Genomic DNA, 20,465 nt, shown 5'->3' on the forward strand with positions numbered 1-20,465 from the left:
GCATACAATAAAAACCCATCTTTTTACCTGCAGTACAGACCGCAGCGCGACACAGTTCTGATTAAATAGTTCACTTGATGTTAAATCATAACCACCACTTATCCTGAGCCTGGAAGTCTACATCCATATAACTATTTTAGATTATAGAATATAATAGAATATAATTTAAATATAGAAGAATATATAATGTAAAACAAATACACTAGATATACAGTATTGTGTATTGAGACGCCTGACCTTTCACCAACAGGGCCTGTAATGCCCTTCTTTTTGGAAGACTCCTTTTTCTATGGGAATTTGTGAACATTCATTCTGTAGAGCATTTATGAGGTCAGGCACTGATATTGGATGAGAAGGCATGGCTTCCAGTCTCTGTTCCAGTTCATCCCAAAGGTGCTCGAGTTGAAATCAGAGCTCTGCGAGGGCCAGTCAATTTCTTCCACACCAAAAGTCAAACCATGTCTTTATATAGTCCTTCACGTTGGAATAGAAAAGGGCCTTCCTCAAACTGTTTCCACAAATTTGGAACTATAGCATTGCGCCAAAAGCCTGAAAAACAGCCCCAATTCAATAATTAACAGGTGTGTCCATATCGTGTATCTGCATCCTGATGAGTGTGTGCCAGTTCTATATCTGAAGCAACCTGGGTCAATAATAACACTCCTGAAAACATACCATGTGACCATTCAGATAAACTGGGCAAGCATGTGCCAGTGCAAACATGTAAACAGGATTCTCTCCTCTGTAGTTGTTTTGCGTAGTTAAGTAGTTGTGGCAGAAAAGAACGATAAAATGAAAGGTAAGGTAACCACCTCATAGGTTTAAAAAAAAAAAAAAAAGGTCACAGTTTCTGCCCGTCCAGACTAAAACACAGCTCTGGGTTAAGGATAAGGTTTTGGTTTTGTGGTCCTCACGCTCATGTATGTGTTTGTTACCACCAGTGCCGAGCCTGATCTCCATCATTTTCCAGTGCACTGACATGTGCCACAATTTAGGTGCTTCATCCACACTATTACATTTGTGTAAAAATGCATAAGTTCCGCTGGAGATACGCCTGCCATCCCCATTATCCCAGAGTTTTAGAATCTCAAAATCTGAGACTTTTGACACGACACTGCTCAGACGTGAGGTTTTTGCCTCATTATGACCAGGCTTGATAACCAGTAAGACCTCGTGGGGATACTGTTTATAGCAGAAGAGGTCCCTAAAAAAGGTAACAAAAACATGTGTACACACATACACCAGCAAGACACACACACACACACACACACACACACACCAACTCAATAATGAGTGCATCTGTTTGGGTAGGACAGTGATGTGGTGCCAGGAAGAAAAAAAACTAGGATTGTGTTACACTGAGTGCCTGTTCCTCAGGAGCTGTGGTGTGTGTGTGTGTGTTTGTGTATCAGTGTGTGGGGTGTTTGTGTGTAAAATGATGACAGCGACTACAGGCCCAGCAGGTACTGCAGCAGCCACAATGCCGTTACATAAGCCATCTCAAGTGGCCTGCTAATAGCTCAGCCCTGGCTGCCTGGCACGTGCTCTCCTGTCTCTGTCTCTCTTGTGTGCAGGCACAGACACACACACACACAACAACTCACTTGCACACACAAAACATGAACTCTGTGACTTTTAAAAAGTACTCAACTGAAACGTGAGTGGAAGAGTGTGTGTTTTTGTATGTGCTTTAAACGTATATATTCTACATACGCACAAAGGCTACATCCATGCCACTATGTTCTTATTGAAAAGCATAGTGCATCCAAATGAGCATTTTAGCTCTGCACCAGATATAACCTGCTTCCATAGTAACACAACAAAAACAATCGCATATCACGTGACCATTCGGACACACCTGAACAACTTCAGAGGACTCAGCCCCCCGTGTACCTGAATGGTCACGCTTTCAACCTTTTTACGAGTCGCTATAGAACATTTTTATCACTCTAAAGCGTTTTTACGAGTTCAAAGAAATCATTTTTATGCAACACATAGATGCTTCATGAAGATACATTGATTTAAAGTGTGTTGTTTTAATCGTCCATTCCACAGCAAAGTGAGAATTAGGTTATCTATGAACTTCTGACTCATTACCTCATCACTCAACAGCACGACGACCTGGCTTCAGAGGAGTGACCTGAAGTAAGACCTGCTGACGCATATTAATAGAGTTTGTCATGCAAATGTCTCACTCTAATGCACTGGTTCTCAAAGTGCGGCCCGGGGGTCAATGGCGGCCCACAGAAACATTTCTGGTGGCCCGCAATGAATTACAGTTGATAGTTTAAATCCAGGAGCTACTAAGCTTGTTAAATGTTTATTGGACATTACTGGATACAGACCAATAATAATAAAACCAATGTAAACAAAAATACTGGGTATTTACCTGGTTTCTATATGGAGAATTTTAGTGTATTATTGTGTTATAAGCTGGTAATAAGCAGGTAGCTACAGCCCCCAATTACTAGCTATTTACCCAGTAAATATATGGTAACAGAAATGTGTTACTTGGTATTAACATGTAATTAGAAGGTAAGAACAATGGCCAAAATACTGGGTAATTACCCAGTAAATTATAAAGCGTCATTATATTAATGCTTCAATTACATTATATTAACGCTTACATTACTTAACGCTAAACATTAAATGTATTACAAATTGGATTTCTTTCTGTTTTTTTTTCCTTTGGCGGCCCTCAGTCCAATGTTGGGTTCCTAAATTGGCCCTCAGGTATCAAAACTTTGAGAACCCCTGCTCTAATGTGACCATTCTTATGCCCGTGACAACTGAATGCTAATCACAAAATGTGCCACTGGGTTCCCGAGGCTTCATAGGAATCCATTAACCTGACGGCAACACCACAAGTTGCCCTTACATCCTTCAACTTCTTGTCCTTGTGTCACTGCAGCAAGTTCCTGCATTGATGATAACGGACCTGGACATGGTTTAATTACTATTTAGCCACAGAGTGGCCCAGCAGGTTAGCAGCATTGTGAAACTCAGCATAGTGAAGACAACCTAGTCACAGAGAGCCATCTCTCTCTCTCTCTCTCTCTGTTTCTCTCTCCCGCAGTGAGGAGGAAGCAGAATAAATTGGGATGCCTGGCACAGGCCCAGAGGCTCAGTCGATCACTCGTCTGCTGTGGAGGCACAAGCCTCTCGAGCACACTGTGGAATTCTGTTCACTGAGGACAGCTGCACAACTTTAACACTCCAGCACTGAGACGTCTCTATGCCTGAGTGATATGACTCAGGCAGCAAAATATGAATTAGGATAAGAAATTAACGTGTTTATTTGCCCATATGTTGAATATGGAAGCAGCTGTGAGGTGTGTTCATGTTCTTGTGGGCAAATCAATGCACTTTTAACTCCTACGTTTTGTATTATTATTTTGTAATACATCTTAATGTGTATTATTCCAGTATATGATATTGTGTATTTTTGCCATCCATTGTCGTACCTGACAGACTTTTGATGGACGTCTCTGTGCATAAGTGTGTGTCTCCCATGTTACCTCTTCCCGTTCTGCTGTGATACGCCAAGGAAGAGGTGCGTAACTTTTTCATGCCTCGTCTCTTTTGCTGTAATTTCCTTGTTTATATAATTTATTGTGTTTTCATGTGATGTGTCAATTTGAATTGCATTTGTGTCGAGGCTCCGTCTCTGTCAGTGTCTGATTGGGGATTTTTGTTTGTTTTTATGGACTGTACATCATCATGTATGTTGTACGTTCCATTGTTATATATATTTGTTGTGATACATCAGGGAAGAAGGACTTTGTGAGGCTGGAAACAGAGACACAAAGACTTCTCTCTCACTTCATTCACATTATTAAGGAATTATTGCTCCAGTAACACCAAAAATGGGGGAGCTTTGTTTGTGGCCTATGTCCCAGCAGGGATTTAAAGGCTGTGTGAGTTAATGCCAAACATATCTTGCTTACTCCAGCTTTAAATGCACTGAAATAGCATTAACACTGCAGTGTGGGCTTGTGTGTGTGTGTGTGTGTTTGATCGACTGACCGCGATCATCTGAGCCACGTAGCTCTCAGGGCCGGTGTACTCGGTCGGATCCTTCACTCTCACCAGGACCAGGAAGTAAAGGTAGTGCCACATGTTGTGCTCAGACTTGATGTGCTCTTCGAAAGAGACCGTCTTGTTGTCAAATTTGTCCCTTTCCAAGCCTGAAAAAACATTTACATACACTGATGTGTCATTCACAATCATTATACTGTACATATGTATATATATATAAGTCAAGACAAGGTACATTTATTTATATTTCAATGAGATTTACTGAAAAAAACACACACATTTTACAAGCATGAAAAGTGATATATAAATAAAGATTGCTTTATTGATTTTTGTTGACGTTATTATATCTATGCCCTGTCCTTCATGTGAAAACAGGCTGTAAAGCAATACTATCAGACCTGATTATGGAGCATTTATGCTGTCAAACTGGCTGAATGATCATGTTTTTTAATGTGTTTATGAATCAGTAGAATTAACTTCTGAAACTTTTCACGGGCGCTTTCCTGTGTTTTCAGTCATACTCCAACCTGTTTGCAGTTGTCTCACTTTACTTTAGCTCAATGTTGCTGTTGCATCCACTTCCTGTGTGCAAAGTGTAAATGTCACTGGGTGACACAAGGTCTAAAACACAGCTATAGTGAGAAACACAGAGCTGTGGAGATGATAGGCTTAATAAGCATTGTGTGAACTAAGTTTAGCTATATTTAAAAGTGACATACTACAGTTTTAAGATATAAGACTGTTAAATACGGGACTGGGCTGCACTCACCACAGATGAAACACGTGGTTTTCAGGATCTCCTCCTTCCTCTGTTTCTCACTCCTCAAGTCAGCAAAGGTATCGATGATGACACCAAAGATGAGGTTAAGGACAATGATGATGACCACGAAGAAGAACAGAAGGTCGTAAACCACTCGGGCGGCAAACAGAGGCTCCTATATGAAGCCAGTCACAGGCGAAAAGCAGATAATAGATTTATGAAGCTGGATTGTCATGTATGAAAGAAGAAAAAGTGAACAAACAAAATGAATTTGTTCATCTTGAAGTTCCGTTACCTCTTTGGATGGTCTCCTCAGAATGTCTCCTACACCTCCTCCATTACGCAGGCCCTGGTTCAACACTGTGATTATACACATGAGCAGGGTGTCGCACACTCGCTCTATCCCGTCATCTTCATCTACAACAACACAAACACAGAGAACACGTGAGAGGCAGGCGAAGAAATAAAGAAAAAATAGACGTTATTCAAATAAAAAGAGAAAAGCTCATTATCTAAAACTGTATTACAGTAGAAGGACACCCTTCAGCCTATCAATATACAACTTGAATAGCACTCAGTGGAGCGCATGCCACTGCCAAGGACAAATATTTTCTTCCACCAGACCAGAATTATTATTATCGTTATCATTCTGTGGATTCGTGTAAAGAAACTGGCACAAAGGTCCAAAAATGCCTGATATGAAGCGATTTTAAAGAATTTTACTGAATCAACAGATGCAAATAATTTAATGAGGACTTCCTGGATCCATGCTCCATTAACAAACATTTTTTAAAATATATTATTATCATTATTATTATTAATAGAATTAGAGGCGATGCTGTTGGACCGCTGTTTTTGAACAGTATTACTCAAAAACTAAAGGATGAATTATGATTACATTTCCTGGGGGAAATCTCTAGTAACAAACAAGACATAGTTGGAAAAACTGCTTAGAAGAGGCAATAATCTGATATGCACACAAGACTGAAGTCACACGAATGAATGAACAGCAGCATTTCGTGATTTGAGCGTGTTCTCTGATGACTCAGGGTGAAAATTGATCAATATCACTTTCATGACGACAACATCTGATTGAATTATCCCTATTATCACACTGTATTTTGACTCATATTAAACAAGTTGAATTAAATTAAAGCTGCGGTGCGTAAACTTTGGCGTGTTTTTTTATGTTATTATTCTGCCCGTTTCTTTCTTCATGAACAGAAACACTGTTACTTACCTTTCTTGCATGTCTCACAGCACTTAGTAAAAACGGCCACCGTTTCAATGTTATTCAGCTGCAACAACAACAACAGTCTTTCTCTCTTGGACGCCATTGCTCACTGTAGCCAAAAGCACAACAACCTGGTTAGCGACCCCTACTGATCGGGCGGGAAATTGCAGTGCGTATCCGTCACCACGATGGAGAACTATGAAGGCTCGAGGGGTCGCTGTGGTTACGCAGCAGTAGAAGTATAATGTGGCCTTAATCGACAAAGTCGCCATGTTGGTAACGCTGCTCTGTCAGAGATGTGCGAGACACGCAAATTGTGACGGCGATCGGCGAGACGCGCAACAGAAGACCATTATTTTATTTAGTCCAAATATTTTAATTGGTCATACTTTTATCATGATAAAATGAGAATTAAATAATGATGAGTTTCAAAACCTGCTGGGTTTATCTTACGTTTTAGAGCGTCATACGCTTATTAGGAGCAATTTAAGATTACAAAAGAAAAGTGTAAAAATGCAAGAAAGGTAAGTATAGCTTTAATGTTGCCTCTTTCTCCTGTGTGCAGCGTGGCATGCCCCTGGGTGACATGAGATTTAAACTCAGCTATACTGAGCAATTTTTGTCATTGTTTTGTGTTTGTGACCTCCCACAACTTAGCGGGAAGACTAAATGATATAGGAGGAGAAGCACACGTTTTTTGACCGTGTATAATGATTTGTTATATATAATATTGGACTGCATAAGAAAGTTGTTTTTGTTTGGATTGAATTGCATGTTTAAAGGTGAAGTAAGTAGTTTATAGTGACATCTAGAGGAGAGGCTGAAATTTACAACAACAACAAACTGCTCCTCTGCTCACCCCCTCCCTTCCCCGAGCGATACGGTATCCTCAGCCGGTCAAATGTCGTCCTCGTCGTCTTTCTCCGTGTCAGCAAATGAGGTTCTAGTATTTATACAGACAACAAGGGGGAGAGGGCGAGGACGAGGGACAGCTCTTGTAGGCCGTGGTAGAGCTGTCAGAAGCCGGCGAGGGAGAGGGCGAGCTACCGCGGGTGGAGAGTGGAGGCGGGACTTCCGCTACAAGTAAAGCGACGCTTGATTTGTTCTCTCGTGTTTGTCCTTACAGGCTCCCGTAGAAACATGGCGTCTCGCTGCTAACAGTGGCAATGCAGTAGCGGCCCGCGACCATGTTATTTTACATGACTTTTTGAAACACTACGAAAATGAAACAAAAACTATTATACAGCGACTTGACAATGCAGGAGCAAATAATATGTATAAAAAAGTGGATTTTGGGTCATATAAACCCATAAATACTACACAGTGTCCCTTTAAGTTTACAGAACTTGACAGTTTTTAAGTAAATGGTGATTATGTTTACAAATGTCTGTCCTTATTCACAGATCTGAATAGGACCAGCTGAAAACATCAGGTGTGACTGAGGATATATAGATATCTTTACCACCATTTGGTCCCTGCAGTTGTAAGAATAACGCAGTGAAAATTAAGTGTTAAAATGGCAGATGAAATGCTTTATTTATGACTGAAATGTGACATGAGAAGTTCATATACGCGGCCATCAACACGAAATGCCACGCACAGCCTGACAGCTCAGGAGGAGGAAGAAGAAGAAGTGAAGGATGTGGATGAGATCACGTGTGTGGGCCCTGAGTGCAGGTGATCCACAGAGACTCAAGAGGACAAGCAGGAGTGAGTCACCCAGTGTGCCTCATCAAGTTTCTTTGTGTGCATGCCTCTCTGTGCGTGTGTGTGACAGTGCATGTGTCTCAGTGTGTGAGTAAAGTTTTAAGGAACCGACTAGCCACATAAATAAAAACCCAGGTATTTAAAAATCATACAATCACAGGTTGTTGATTGTTAAATAATGTCACCGATTTTAATAATATTTTAAGAATATTCTTCCTATAGCCACATTTGATCTGATTTACTCGTGACAGCAACTCTTTGTTACCTATAAAAACAATGTTCCTCTTCCATTCATCAATGTTATAGAAGCTGAGATGTTTGACACTTGCTTTTGTTTCAAAATATTCATGCTCATGCTTAATACATGCTGTATTAATATATATGTTTTTAAATGATTTGAATGATTCATTTTTTAAAACCTACCAGGAACAGGTTTGGGTGTTAAATCAGGGCAGCCATCTTTCATACATGTGTCAGTAACTCCACTGTTTCTCAGTAAATCTTGTTTTCCTGCAAATTAAAAAAGAGCGAAGGGGAAAAAAAAAAGATAAAAATGAGTATTGATTGAGAATGTACCCATGAAACAAGAGTTGATTAAATTATGCTCCAGCATGAAAACACCTTTCTGATTAAAGATCATCAGCAACAGTGAAATCAGTAAGAAGGATATATACGAAGACAGACATTATGTAAACGGAGGCAGCAGCTGCTGAGTGGGCGGCGAAGTGTTGCTGAAAAACCCTGAGCAAATCATTTGCACACCAGCAACAACAGTGGAGGAGCTGCACTTGAGTGATCAGCTCAGGCAGATCAGCAGAATGACAACTGTTCACAGCGTCACCAAAAGGCGCTTTATCCCTGATGGGCTGGAAACACAGAGGGTAGGGAATTAACTGGCAGAGGAAGAGGCTGAAGAGCAGAGGATAGTGTTGGGCTGAGGGGGGGGGGGGGTGCACAGGCCTGAGGTGGCAACGTGTGGACATCGTGTGCACCTCAGCATCAAAGAGATCCAGCTGTGTCTCGGCTAACAGACAGGTTTGAGCCAAGCTGGTTACATAAGCCACTACTGCTCAGCTGTGTCTGCTGTTCTCTGTTCAGCAAAACACAGGATGACGCGGTCACCAGCTTATGCAACAGGTGCACATGTGCTGGCAGGTTGTCCTCCTGACCGGCCGGAGCTCATTAGCACAACACCACACTGCACAGGGTTTTCTCTGTGTCTGTGTGTGTCTGAGTACGCACACACACACAGAAATAAATATATACATATACTGGTTTTTTTTCAGCCGCAGTAGATCAGGTCAACAAACATAGACTTCTTTGTTATTATTATTATTACTATTATTATTATTTTTAAAAGCACTATATATATATATATATGTATGTATGTATAAATATGAATAAATAGGGCCCACGGTTGGCGTAGTGGTTAGCACTCTTGCCTTTGCAGCAAGAAGACCCGGGTTCCTGGGTTCGAGCCCCGTTTGGACTTGGGCCTTTCTGCAAGGAGTTTGAATGTTCTCCCTGTGTGTGCGCGTTGGTTTTCTCCGGGCTCTCCGGCTTCCTCCCACAGTCCAAAAACATGCGATATGGGGATTTAGGTGAATTGGTCACTCTAAATTGACCGTAGGTGTGACAGTGTGACAGTGATGGACTGGCGAACTGTCCAGGGTGTACCCCGCCTATCGCCCACTGTCAGCTGAGATGGACACAGCACCCCCCGCGACCCTCTGGTGGAGGATAAAGCGGTAGATAATAGATGGATGGATAAATAAATAAAATAATTTTTAAAAAGCCACTATATGAGGTATTTGTGATGAGTGATGATTTGAGTCACTGTTGCCGTTCTAACATCGCAAACCCACTCATACCACCACTCACTGGATATTCTTATTCTTATCTGACCATTTTCTGTCAAAACCCGAGAGAGAGAAGGTTGTGCATGGAAATCCAAGTAAATGAGCAGGTTCTAAAATACTCAGACTGTCTGGCATCAACAACCATGCCATGTTCAAAATTGCTTCAACCACCTTTCTTTCCCATGCTGATGTTTGGTTTGCAGCTTGTCTACCGTGTCCACAGGCATAAATGCATTGAGTTGGTGCCATGTGAGCTATTTGCATAAAGTTCTTTGACCATTATGATGGTTAACCAACCCCAAGAAAAATAAATTATTACCACAATAGTAAAATCAGGTAAAATCTATTACAACTTTCAAGATAGAAAGTCTGGAAAATAACCCTTCACTGACTACAGCACAGCAGAATAATAAGTCTAATAGCTCAGTGAGTCCAAACCTGGTGCGGGAAGGCGGTCAACCTGCATGCGGAAGTCATCCTTCAGGAACAGGAAGCCAATGATTGAGAAGAAGTAGACGAGAAATATGGCCAGGAGAGCCGTCAGAATGATGGAGCGGCCATTCCTCGTCACACTTTTTATCACGTTGAGCAGCGTCTCCTCCCGTATAACCAGGTCAAAGAGCTGTTGGTAATCAACATCAAATCAGAGTTTCACTGTATTTCCCACCAGTCGTACAGTCTCGTAAAAAACGTAATGTTAGTAAAATGCGTAGCATATTTCTTCTTACCAAAAAACTGTAGAAGAACTCGTGCACAAAGAGGCCGAGGACGCAGATGATGGCATAGCTCAAATGGTAGATGAAAAGCATGTCCATAACAACTGCTTTGTAGCCCCGAGTAAACGTTCCCTGGTTTCCCACAAAACTCACAAGAAAGACGATCTTGTTGAACAGCTAAAAAAAGAAAGAAATGTGATGTAAATAAAAAAAAGATGTGTGGAACGTTGATGCATACGCAAAGAAAGAAAGAACGGATATATCTCCACAATGCTGGGTCAAATCTTCCATTACTTACATTGACAGTGCCCAGTAACAACAGAGCAGGACCCAGGCCCATTGTGTAGATGGCACGTAGAACAAGGGAGACCAGGAAGAACAGGATGCCCCACGGCTTGGGTAAGACTGGAAGGAATGCAGTGAACACCCCCAGTGCCACCCACAGTAAGATGTTCCAAAACGGAGGCAAGGTGCCTGGACAGAAGAGTAAAATATCAACTTCATTAATGCTGCGAAACGCTTTAGAGTTTCTCTCATGAATTATTCACCTGAGTTAAGCCCTTAACTCAGCACCACACAGTCAGAGGCAACATATTAAAATGTCAAACTGTGGTCTGAAGGGACAGTCACCTTCATCACGTCTGTTCACCGGCTCACACTGTAAACCACTGAAGCCCTTCTCAAAAACAAAGCTCCTCTTGTTTAGATTTTTAAAGCTGCTTAAACCATCCGATTCCTCCATGACAAGACCAAAACGTTTTTGGACAAATGAGTCTGTCTGGAATACACAACCTTTCCAGCTGTCAAATTATGCTGCGTTCCAGAGCCCGTCCAAGCCAGTTGGACGTGGGACTTATCCGACCTCCAACTAGAAAAAGTGCACTGGAATACCTGTCGAAGTGGGACCTCCTACTCGCGAAGTCGGGGCTGATCGACCTACCCCGACTTCACCAAAATGACATCGGAGAATAATGGCGGTGCTCATGGAGTCACACGAATAGGCTATAAACTTTACTTTTCTTGAAATAATGTCGTTATCCATTAGCATGAAGCTATGTAGGGCTACGGTAAAAGTATACTCATGACGTTATATGTAACGCTTTTACATATACGGCTCGCTTGTTTATGCAAGTAGAGACTGAATTACTGACAGTCAAAATTACAATGTTGTTGTAATATAAATCTAAAGCGCCGCGATCGTCCATGTTTTCTAACATTCGACTTCATTTGCAGCATAATGCTGTGTTCCAGAGCCCATCCAAACAAATGGGATGTGGGACTTGAATTTAGCTCCTACTTCAAAGCGTTCCAGCAATTGAAGTCGAATGTTAGAAAACATGGACGATCGCGGCGCTTTAGATTTATGTTTGAAGAGGCGTTTTGACTGTCAGCAATTCAGTCTACTTACATAAACAAGCGAGCCGTATATGTAAAAGCGTTGCATATCGATATGTAATGTCGTGAGTATACTTAGCCCTACATATCTTCATGCTGACAGATAACAACAACGACATAATTTCATGCCATAACATGGAAAACAAGTTGTTATAAAATTGCTGTGTTTAAAACAAGTCTATACACAGAAAAGTAAAGTTTATAGCGTATTCGTGTGACTCCATGGGCGCCGCCATTATTCTCCGACGTCATTTTGGTGAAGTCGGGGTAGGTCGATCGGCCCCGACTTCGCGAGTAGGAGGTCCCACTTTGACAGGTATTCCAGTGCACTTTTTCTAGATGGAGGTCGGATAAGTCCCACGTCCAACTGGTTTGGATGGGCTCTGGAACGCAGCATAAGTCTTGTGATCCAGTGTGTAATAATTAGTGACATCTTACAGTGAGACTGCAGAGTGCAACAAATGTGGAGCACTCCTCCACTCACACCTCCCTCTCCCAAGTGCATCAGGGAACTCTGATGACAGGAGCACAGGACAGAGAGCAGAGATCCCCAAATGTGAGTATATTAATATCCTACAGGGCTTTCTGCAGCTTAAAAAAGCATGTGTGTGCTGAACTGCTTTAGTGACTGATCAGATGGTCTCCCACTGAAGCAGGAAGCAGCACTTCAACTGCTATAGAATATAAAAAAATACAAAATATAAGGGAAGTTTTGTTGGAGGATTAGATTTCACTGAAAAGCAACTATGCTTACTATTGATTTAAAGGTCCAGTGTGTAACATTCAGGAGGGTTTAGTGGCCGGAATTGAATATACTACCCACAACTATGTTTGTATAAGTGTATAATTGCTTCAAAATAAAAACAATATTTGTTTTTTAGGGGGGGTTTTGTGCCGCCATGTTCTGCAGCAGCCTGAAAGGACAAACCAGCCAGAGCATGAATTTAGCATTTTGAAGAATGGCTCCACCCACATTAACCTGATACATAAACCAACAAAGGAGGAGGAAACAGTAGAGAGTGGGAGTGTGGAGAGAAGTGTCAAAGAGTGGTCACATTCTTTCCAGTATGCAAAGGCCACAGTAGTTCCTGCAGTCATTTGGGGAGTGAAGGAGTCTCCAGTCTGTTGCAATCTGCGGTCTCACTATTAGATGTCACCTTTAAACCCGATCATTTGCAGTTGCGCGTCCAAAAAAGAAATCACTTCTTACCTTCGTCTCCATCATCACCAAATGGGTAGAAAACAGCCACAGCGATGTTGAGCAAGCAGGCCAGGTAGAAGGAGATGCTCCCCCAAAGAGAAATGTGACGCGAGAACCAAAACAGAGCCGTATTTTCTGCACAAAACAAAAGAGGGAAACGCAAACTCAACAAACACGCACACAATACACGGCAGCTCCTTCAATTTATTCTCGAAATAACAACAACCAGACACTCTGACCGGATGATAATCATGACTCACTATCCTGCAGCCTTGCTTCTGCTGCCAGCATCATTATTTTTCCGAGTGGAATGGATACAGAAAGTAAAGACAGACTCACTGCGGATCTTCTTCTGCCACCTCATCTCGTTGTAGAGGTTGTCAAACTGCTGGAAGAAGTCGTTAACCTTGCTGCCCTGGTCGTCTCTTTCGGTGGTGGTGAACACACGCACCTTAGACTCCTCAGTGAGGTACTTGCAGATGTTAGGAACTGGGAAAACTATCTGCTCCATGCTGCGGTCGTGACGCACGATCTGAGGAATAGATATTTCATAGATATTGACATGACAGGGTGTCTTGGATTGGTTTTAAAGGTAGACGGGACAAATGGGGGAATGAAGTTTACCTCTATTTGAGCTGTGTGGTTGGCGTAGTAATGAAGGGCATCATCTTTTTCACTGTCCGGGTCCACACCTGGCCCTTGTCCCAACACCGAACTTGGCCTAAGGCTCTGCTGCAGCATCTTGTTGTGCCTGGCAAGCTAAGATCCAGGGAGGAAAACACCTTTATTTCCCTATTAATGGCCAGCCAACAATTAATCATGAAAAATGTCAGTCACAATTGACAAAAGCCTGCCAACTAGTGGTCGGAGGCTTAAATACAACACGAAATCACTACGTCAATAAATAGAGCGATATATTAAGTGCATCGATATTTTCATTAAACCCCTGATAATCACAATGTTTATTCTGTGTGTGTGTGTTATACTCAGGTTAACAATGAATCAACAGTGTAACAGTCAAAAATAACTTTCCTTGCCATGAGGAAACTAGTCTGGGTGTTTGGACGAAAATACTCTGTCTGACACACAAAGCAGAAATGAAAACTCCTGACACATGATGCACACACACTCACAACAAAACTATACTTTCTCAGTAGCACAAAAACCGCATTTCTTTACCATTGGTACTCTGCTAAACCACATTTTGTTTAGGAGCGGAGTGACTAAGTGCCTCAGCGAGGACTCGCAGAACCATCCTATGAGCTAATTTAGGCAAACTGGCAGAGTGGTTTATTCACAGAAGAGCAGTCTTCCATCATTTAACGAAGAAAACACACACTTAAGCCTCCGTCACACTAAAATTAGCACGTTCACCAGAGATTTTTGAGCCGGCTAAAAGAGGAGATAAACACCACTGCCATTGCCAGTGGTTGATCTGCCCTGCAGTGTTTTTTTTCACTCCTGCGTCACTCATGCGTAAAATGCGACTTCACAAACACACTAGAAACAAAACAAGTGGGAGGAAAAGAACACAGCAACACAATGGTTAAAGTAAGTATATATATTTGTGAGATAGGACCACTCTATGTCACCTTTAAGTCATGTGCATGGAAATGGGAGGTAAGTGAGCACAACTGCATCAACACGAGGGTCCTGAGATGCAGGTGTGCCACTCACCTCCATGACCGTACTGTACATTCCTGCCAGTGAAAGGTAACAGCGGCAAGTCCACATCCTCACCAGACAGGAGGAGACAGAGGGGAAATGCTGTAATGGCTCAGTCAGAAACATGTATACAAGTGAAGGCACGTTTGCTACCTGGTGGGCCAGTATGAAAATGTTGTGTCCGACGTCTCTGGGTGTGATCTGGTCTCCAACACTGTCCTCGTCCTCCTCACTCTCCAGACTCTGTGTATAGGCCTCCTTCATCACATCCACCTGAAGCACAATAGGTCACATTTGTAAAGGTGTTACACAGAACACACTTTATCTTCATATAAGCTGTAAGCATGCTTACACACACACACTTACTAGTTCAGTGGGCCTCATCTTCAAAAGGATCTTCTCCGCATTCTCACTGTCATGGCGGCTCTCCATGATGGCCAAAAGGAGCTTAGAGGCATTGTTCTACGACAAAAAGGTCCACCAATGAGCTCAGACATGACCACACTTAAGAAATATAGGAATCATTTATTCATTTCTGACTAATACAACTCTGGGTGTTCTTATAGTGAAATCCTCTGAAGTAGAACTGTTATAATAGTCTACAAACGTGGCATGAAAGCAAATAAAGACCAATACGGCTCCTTTAACTCATTACATAATGCCATATCGCACTTAAACACTGTAAGAAAACTACTTTAGTCATCTAATGACCAGTCTTTATCACAATAATAGGTCCTATTTAAAGAGAATGGGGTGTTGCTTTACTCAAAAGACAGTAACATTTTTTCCTGAGAGCATTATCAAAGATGCAGCGAGAAGATATTTTATAATTAGAAAAAGACACAGGTGACGTTGTCATGACAACCGTTGACCATTTTGGTCACAGTAAGGTGATAATAGTAATAGTAAGTAAATTGAAAGGAATGGTGATTATGGATGCACGGACAGGCTATATCCCCCTGATAACTGCCCCAAATAACATTAAAATGTTTATCAGCACCCCAGGACAAGAGACTACACCTTCTACTCGAATGCCCATGATAAATATTCAAGAACGTATATCAACTTTAAACCAAAGCAAAACCTGCACACTGTTATAGCAGTACAGCAGTGGATGTTAATGGCTTTGCATCATTTGGCTTTCAGGACCCCCAGAAGTACATCCAACTTACCTTGAGCTCTAGCACCAGGTCCAGACGATGCTTACCCAGGGGATTGATTGGGTTCACAATCAGTGCAATGATAATGTCAATGCCATTTGACTCATGCTTGGCTATACAGGTCTGTAAAAAAAAGACAAAAACAACTATGAGCAAAAACATGTGTTGGACAGTCGTACATAAAGTCTACTCTAAAATAGCTCTCTCCGCACCTGGTTTTCATGGCAGGGTCCCTGGCAGTACTCTGTAATGGTCTCAAGGGTTTGGCGAACCAGATCAACATTATTCTCGTTAATGTAAAGACCCAGCAGCCCCAGGCCTCCGGTGGTGCTCCCACAAATACAGTCCAAGAACTGGAGCGTCTCACACACCAGGTTGTAGTTAGTCTTGTTGTTCTGGTTCCGCAGAAAGTTCTGGATTCAGAGCGGAAAACAACAATCAATCAGATGTCCAAGTCAACAGGAGCTGGAGTTAAAGTATTATTGGATTGAAAGTCCAGTGCATAGCATTTAGTGTATTGGCAGAAATGGAATATCGTACCCATGATTATGTTTGTCTCAATTTATAATCACTTTAAAATTAGGATAGGATGCTTTCTATGCAAACCAAGAAGAACAGCATTGTTTCTGGTACTTAGTTAAAGTGGACCTCGACCGGAAGTTCCAATTAACGCTGTTTTTTAGTGTGTATCTGCGTCATTACCTTGTTTATGAAGCCCTGAAGGTTCTAAACAAACAGTTCAGCCACTGCTGAGAACGCTGTGTTTTATTGTTATCTCGGGCTCAGCCAGATCTCTGAAAAAACCCGGTCCGGTTACGTAAACACCATTTCTCCGGAACAGCAGATCGTCCTGCTCCGGGCACATCGGTTGCGTACACTGAACCACAGAAGAAGAATAACGTCCGTTGTGGAGGTGTTTCATGAGCGACAGTGTCTACTGACTCTGGGTCTGACTCGTGAAGAAGTTATTTTTAAACATTGTTAAAGCAATGTTTTGATAATGAGTAGCAGTGCATCCACCGTTCCAGAGGGTGGAGCTGCGCTTCTGAGAGCGGGTGTGATGAATATGTCACTTCTGGGTACTGGCCAATCACAAGACAGTTGGGAAGGCTCTACGCTGGCTGGCCAATCACAACACACTCTGTCTACTGGGGGTGAGATTTATGTCTGAAATATCGCGGCTCAGGAACAGTGTCAGAAAAGAGAGATTTCTATTGGCTCGTTTATAGCAACTAGGAGGTTTTTGACCATAAAAAGAAGTTAATGTATGTAAGTAGACCTCCATAACTCACATATATGTGAGCTTTGACGTCTAATATTGCATATGAAGTACTGTGCTTTGGAATGTTCTTAATGCAGAATGTTTTGTGTTCAGAAATACAGGTTTTGGATTTGGAAACACTTTTTTTATGTTGTAATAAATAATTAATTAGATATTAAAGTAAGGACAACTGATGCTGATGGAGATAATTCTGACGCCACAGCGAATCATAGGAAAACTTCAGCCATGTGCATCACACATCTGTGCAGAAGAGTGTGAGCAGAGTTTGTTGCAACCTGCAGCCTCACTATTACATGTCACTCATTCTTACAACACTGGACCTTTCGGTCTCAACAGGTTGCCAGTACCTGCAGGTCTGAATTGTGATTCTCACAGAGCAGCTGTAGGTAACGAAGGATGGGTTTCATAATTGTGATGGTCGGGCTCATCTGTGTTTCTTCTGGAGCTTCTTCAGCTCCGATTATCTCCGTGTGCTGGGTGAGGCTCTCGAGGTCGGGATCCAGCTCTTTTCTAAATGCAGAGTAGGCCTTTGAGGTGAGTGAGGAGGCCTCCTTCAGCTGCCCTCGCATGTCCTCCCTCATAAGAAGCCCCGAGTCTTTCCCTGCAGCAGGGAGGAAAAACAAGAAGCAGGAGTCACTTTAATAACTATTGGACAGTGAAGTGTTATTTACAGAAGATTGTCTCAGTGCATGGAGGTGAATTTCACCTAAAAACATTGCAAATGCACCTGTACTATAACATCCAAGAGAACGTTTAGAAAAAATAAAATTCAGAGACCCCCAGGGAAGTGGATTGATACCGAGTGGCGTACTGTAGCATGAAGCCATTCAATCTCGATACAAAGGTCTTTTGATATGCTCGTGGTGTGGGCCGTCACATGGCCTCGAACATGTGACTACAGGAGCAGAGAACAACAGCCTTCACAGAGGTCGGCACAGTAACAAAGATCATTTCGGATTTATTTGACACTATTGTTTAAAGTCAAGGTTGAGCCGAGCAAGACCACACGTACTGTAAAATGTTCCAAGTGTATATTTGAGCTGGGGTTGTGGTTTTTTCCACTCACTCCAGGCCAGATCCATTTCTATGGAAACCATCATCTGTGGTCTGAGCATGACCTCTATGACTCAGTGTTTGTCATGTTTCAGTGCTCATCTCTAGGTGCCGTTGACATTATTATCCAGTTGCTTCACTTTAAATAAACCCTTCCTTACTTACTTTCACCTTCTGTTTCACACTGTGGTTGACTGCATGTTCCAGACGAGAGGAGGTGAAAAACAGTGTCTTTTTCTGGTCACACTTACAGCACAAACAAGAGACGGATGAATCACAAGTCGACTGTACCTTTTTTGAACCTGATGCTACCGATGTCAGTGTCGTCGTCCCTTTTTCTGCAGCTGAGCTCAAACATGTTGACAGACACGGTGGCTCGGATTTCTTGCTGCGCCAAATGCATGCGGTCGAAGAAAACCTTGAAGAACCGCTCGGATTTCTTTTGCTTGTACAGCTGAGTGTAGAAGGAGTTCTGGGCGGGAGAGCAAAGCGGGATGTAACTATTAAAAGTGTATCTGTTTTCAGTAGTAGGGCTGTAACCATACACAAACTCACGATTCGATACATTCCACGAAAACATTTAATTATATAGCAACTTAATGTAACATTTAATAACAATATTTTGGAACACTGTGAACAGATTTGAACATAAATAAATAAATAAATAAATAAATAACCAAAGATCTCTTTTCTGTAACAAAACAATACTGTTGAAAAATACAAAGTAAATGATCAATCAGACTGGGATTTGTACCCAAAGCATGCTGGGAAGTGTAGTTCTTCATTAGAAGTGGTTTTGTTCCAGTGGAAATAACTTGTTTTGATAAACAGCAAAGGTAAGACAACATTTCCGCTCCTGCTGGTTTGATCCGTCGGTGTTTTAACTGTGTTTGGTGAACATAAGAATGGTTTATATGAGCTTGTAGCTGAGTTTCTGACCTTTATGTGGGTATGCAGCATGTCTGTGTTTGTTAAAGTTAGACATGGTTTTATGACGCTTTTGTCGCTGCGTCTGGCGCTGCCCCCGGTAGCGGGGACATCGGTAAAGAAGAGGTTAACGATTAAAAAACATACATACGCGTTAATGATGACTGAAATTAATTAATCACAATTAAAGCAATAATTTGCCACCCCTAATAAAAATAAGTTTGGTAACACTAACGACGCGATTCTGCCTTCTCACATCGCGACACAGGTTAGTGGCTCTGAGTATTGCGATTTCGATTTCGATACGCATATCGTTACAGCCCTAGTGTTCAGGGTTGATTGGAAAATTGGGCCAATTTTAGCCAATTTCACGTAATCAGCACGGACTTATTATCATTAATTAATATGCTTATTATTACTTACTTATGCAAGTTTACACATTTTTTCATCACTAAAATAGTTTGGTTATTTTCATTACCTGTCCTATGTATTTAATTGATTCTTGTTGAAAATGCAGGATTAGAAATGAGCATATTCAAGAACAGTTTGGAGATAAAAGTAAGAGAGGCAAGGTTGAGATTATTTGGAGAGGAGGGATAGTGATTATATTTGACAAAGGATGTTAAAGATGGAGCTGCCAGGCAGGAGGAAAAGAGGAAGACGACATAGAAGGTTCATGGATGTTGTTAAGGAGGACATGAGGACCCCTGAAACGGAAAAGCTGAAAGAAGAAGAAATGCACAGCAGACAAAAAATTCAGATTGGGTACACAACTGCTGTTGAATAAATTCTTATGTATTATTGTTATTAATTTGTGTGTATTATTTGTTATTACTAAACTCTCACGTTTTATCAGATGGAGGGGAAAAAAGATATATATATATATATAAATCAACCGTCAGCTACACTGATTTCTAAAGCTCTGCATTGGCATCAGACACAGACAAACTCATATCGCTTGGCCTCTTGTTCAGGACGCAGTCAGTAAATGCGGAGAGATAAAGACTTTTCGCCGATGCCCACCTGTATCTGTGTGTTTCCACCCTGCAGAAGCGCAATGCCCAGCAGGATACTCTCCTCAAACACACAATCGTTCTTCGTGTTGACGATGAGATCGATCACCAGCTCTGACGTCCCCACGTTGTCCAGGAGACACTGGATCTCCACCATACTGCTGCCTGGCTTGTCACTGTCCAGCGTGGGAGATCCTCCTGTAGAGATTCAGTATTGACACAATATACACTAACATTACTATTTGATTCCTTAATTATGGCTAAAGTGATTCCTTAAAGGGATACTTCACCGATTTGAATGTGGCTTTGTATTGCTAGAATAGCAGTAGTATTTTTTAGAAAATGTGCTTCCCTCCCTCAGTTTTTCCCTGACTTGTAAAAAAATCTGTTTTCCCTTATGCAAATGTGCCCTACTGTGAGTCAAATGACGCGTTTTGCATCACAGTAGGGCAAAT

At 41.8% G+C, this 20,465-nt stretch overlaps 1 protein-coding gene across 1 annotated transcript in view; it reads right to left on the reverse strand.

Moving 5' to 3' along the window:
- itpr2 (inositol 1,4,5-trisphosphate receptor, type 2) overlaps nt 1–20,465 on the reverse strand; it is a gene marked incomplete at its 5' end in the record, with an annotated part of 102,712 nt that overhangs the window by 9,868 nt on the left and 72,379 nt on the right. The window contains 17 exons of the mRNA XM_083893470.1: nt 4,027–4,187; nt 4,808–4,973; nt 5,094–5,215; nt 8,163–8,249; nt 10,037–10,220; nt 10,327–10,491; nt 10,613–10,788; nt 12,920–13,045; nt 13,250–13,442; nt 13,535–13,669; nt 14,729–14,848; nt 14,942–15,037; nt 15,748–15,858; nt 15,948–16,148; nt 17,365–17,618; nt 18,362–18,542; nt 20,021–20,208. Of these exons, the coding sequence (XP_083749596.1) occupies nt 4,027–4,187; nt 4,808–4,973; nt 5,094–5,215; nt 8,163–8,249; nt 10,037–10,220; nt 10,327–10,491; nt 10,613–10,788; nt 12,920–13,045; nt 13,250–13,442; nt 13,535–13,669; nt 14,729–14,848; nt 14,942–15,037; nt 15,748–15,858; nt 15,948–16,148; nt 17,365–17,618; nt 18,362–18,542; nt 20,021–20,208 (2,666 nt within the window). The remainder of the gene's footprint in view (nt 1–4,026; nt 4,188–4,807; nt 4,974–5,093; nt 5,216–8,162; nt 8,250–10,036; nt 10,221–10,326; nt 10,492–10,612; nt 10,789–12,919; nt 13,046–13,249; nt 13,443–13,534; nt 13,670–14,728; nt 14,849–14,941; nt 15,038–15,747; nt 15,859–15,947; nt 16,149–17,364; nt 17,619–18,361; nt 18,543–20,020; nt 20,209–20,465) is intronic.

This window comes from Microchirus variegatus (genome assembly GCF_963457635.1).
Source record: "Microchirus variegatus genome assembly, chromosome: 8".
NCBI lineage: Eukaryota > Metazoa > Chordata > Actinopteri > Pleuronectiformes > Soleidae > Microchirus > Microchirus variegatus.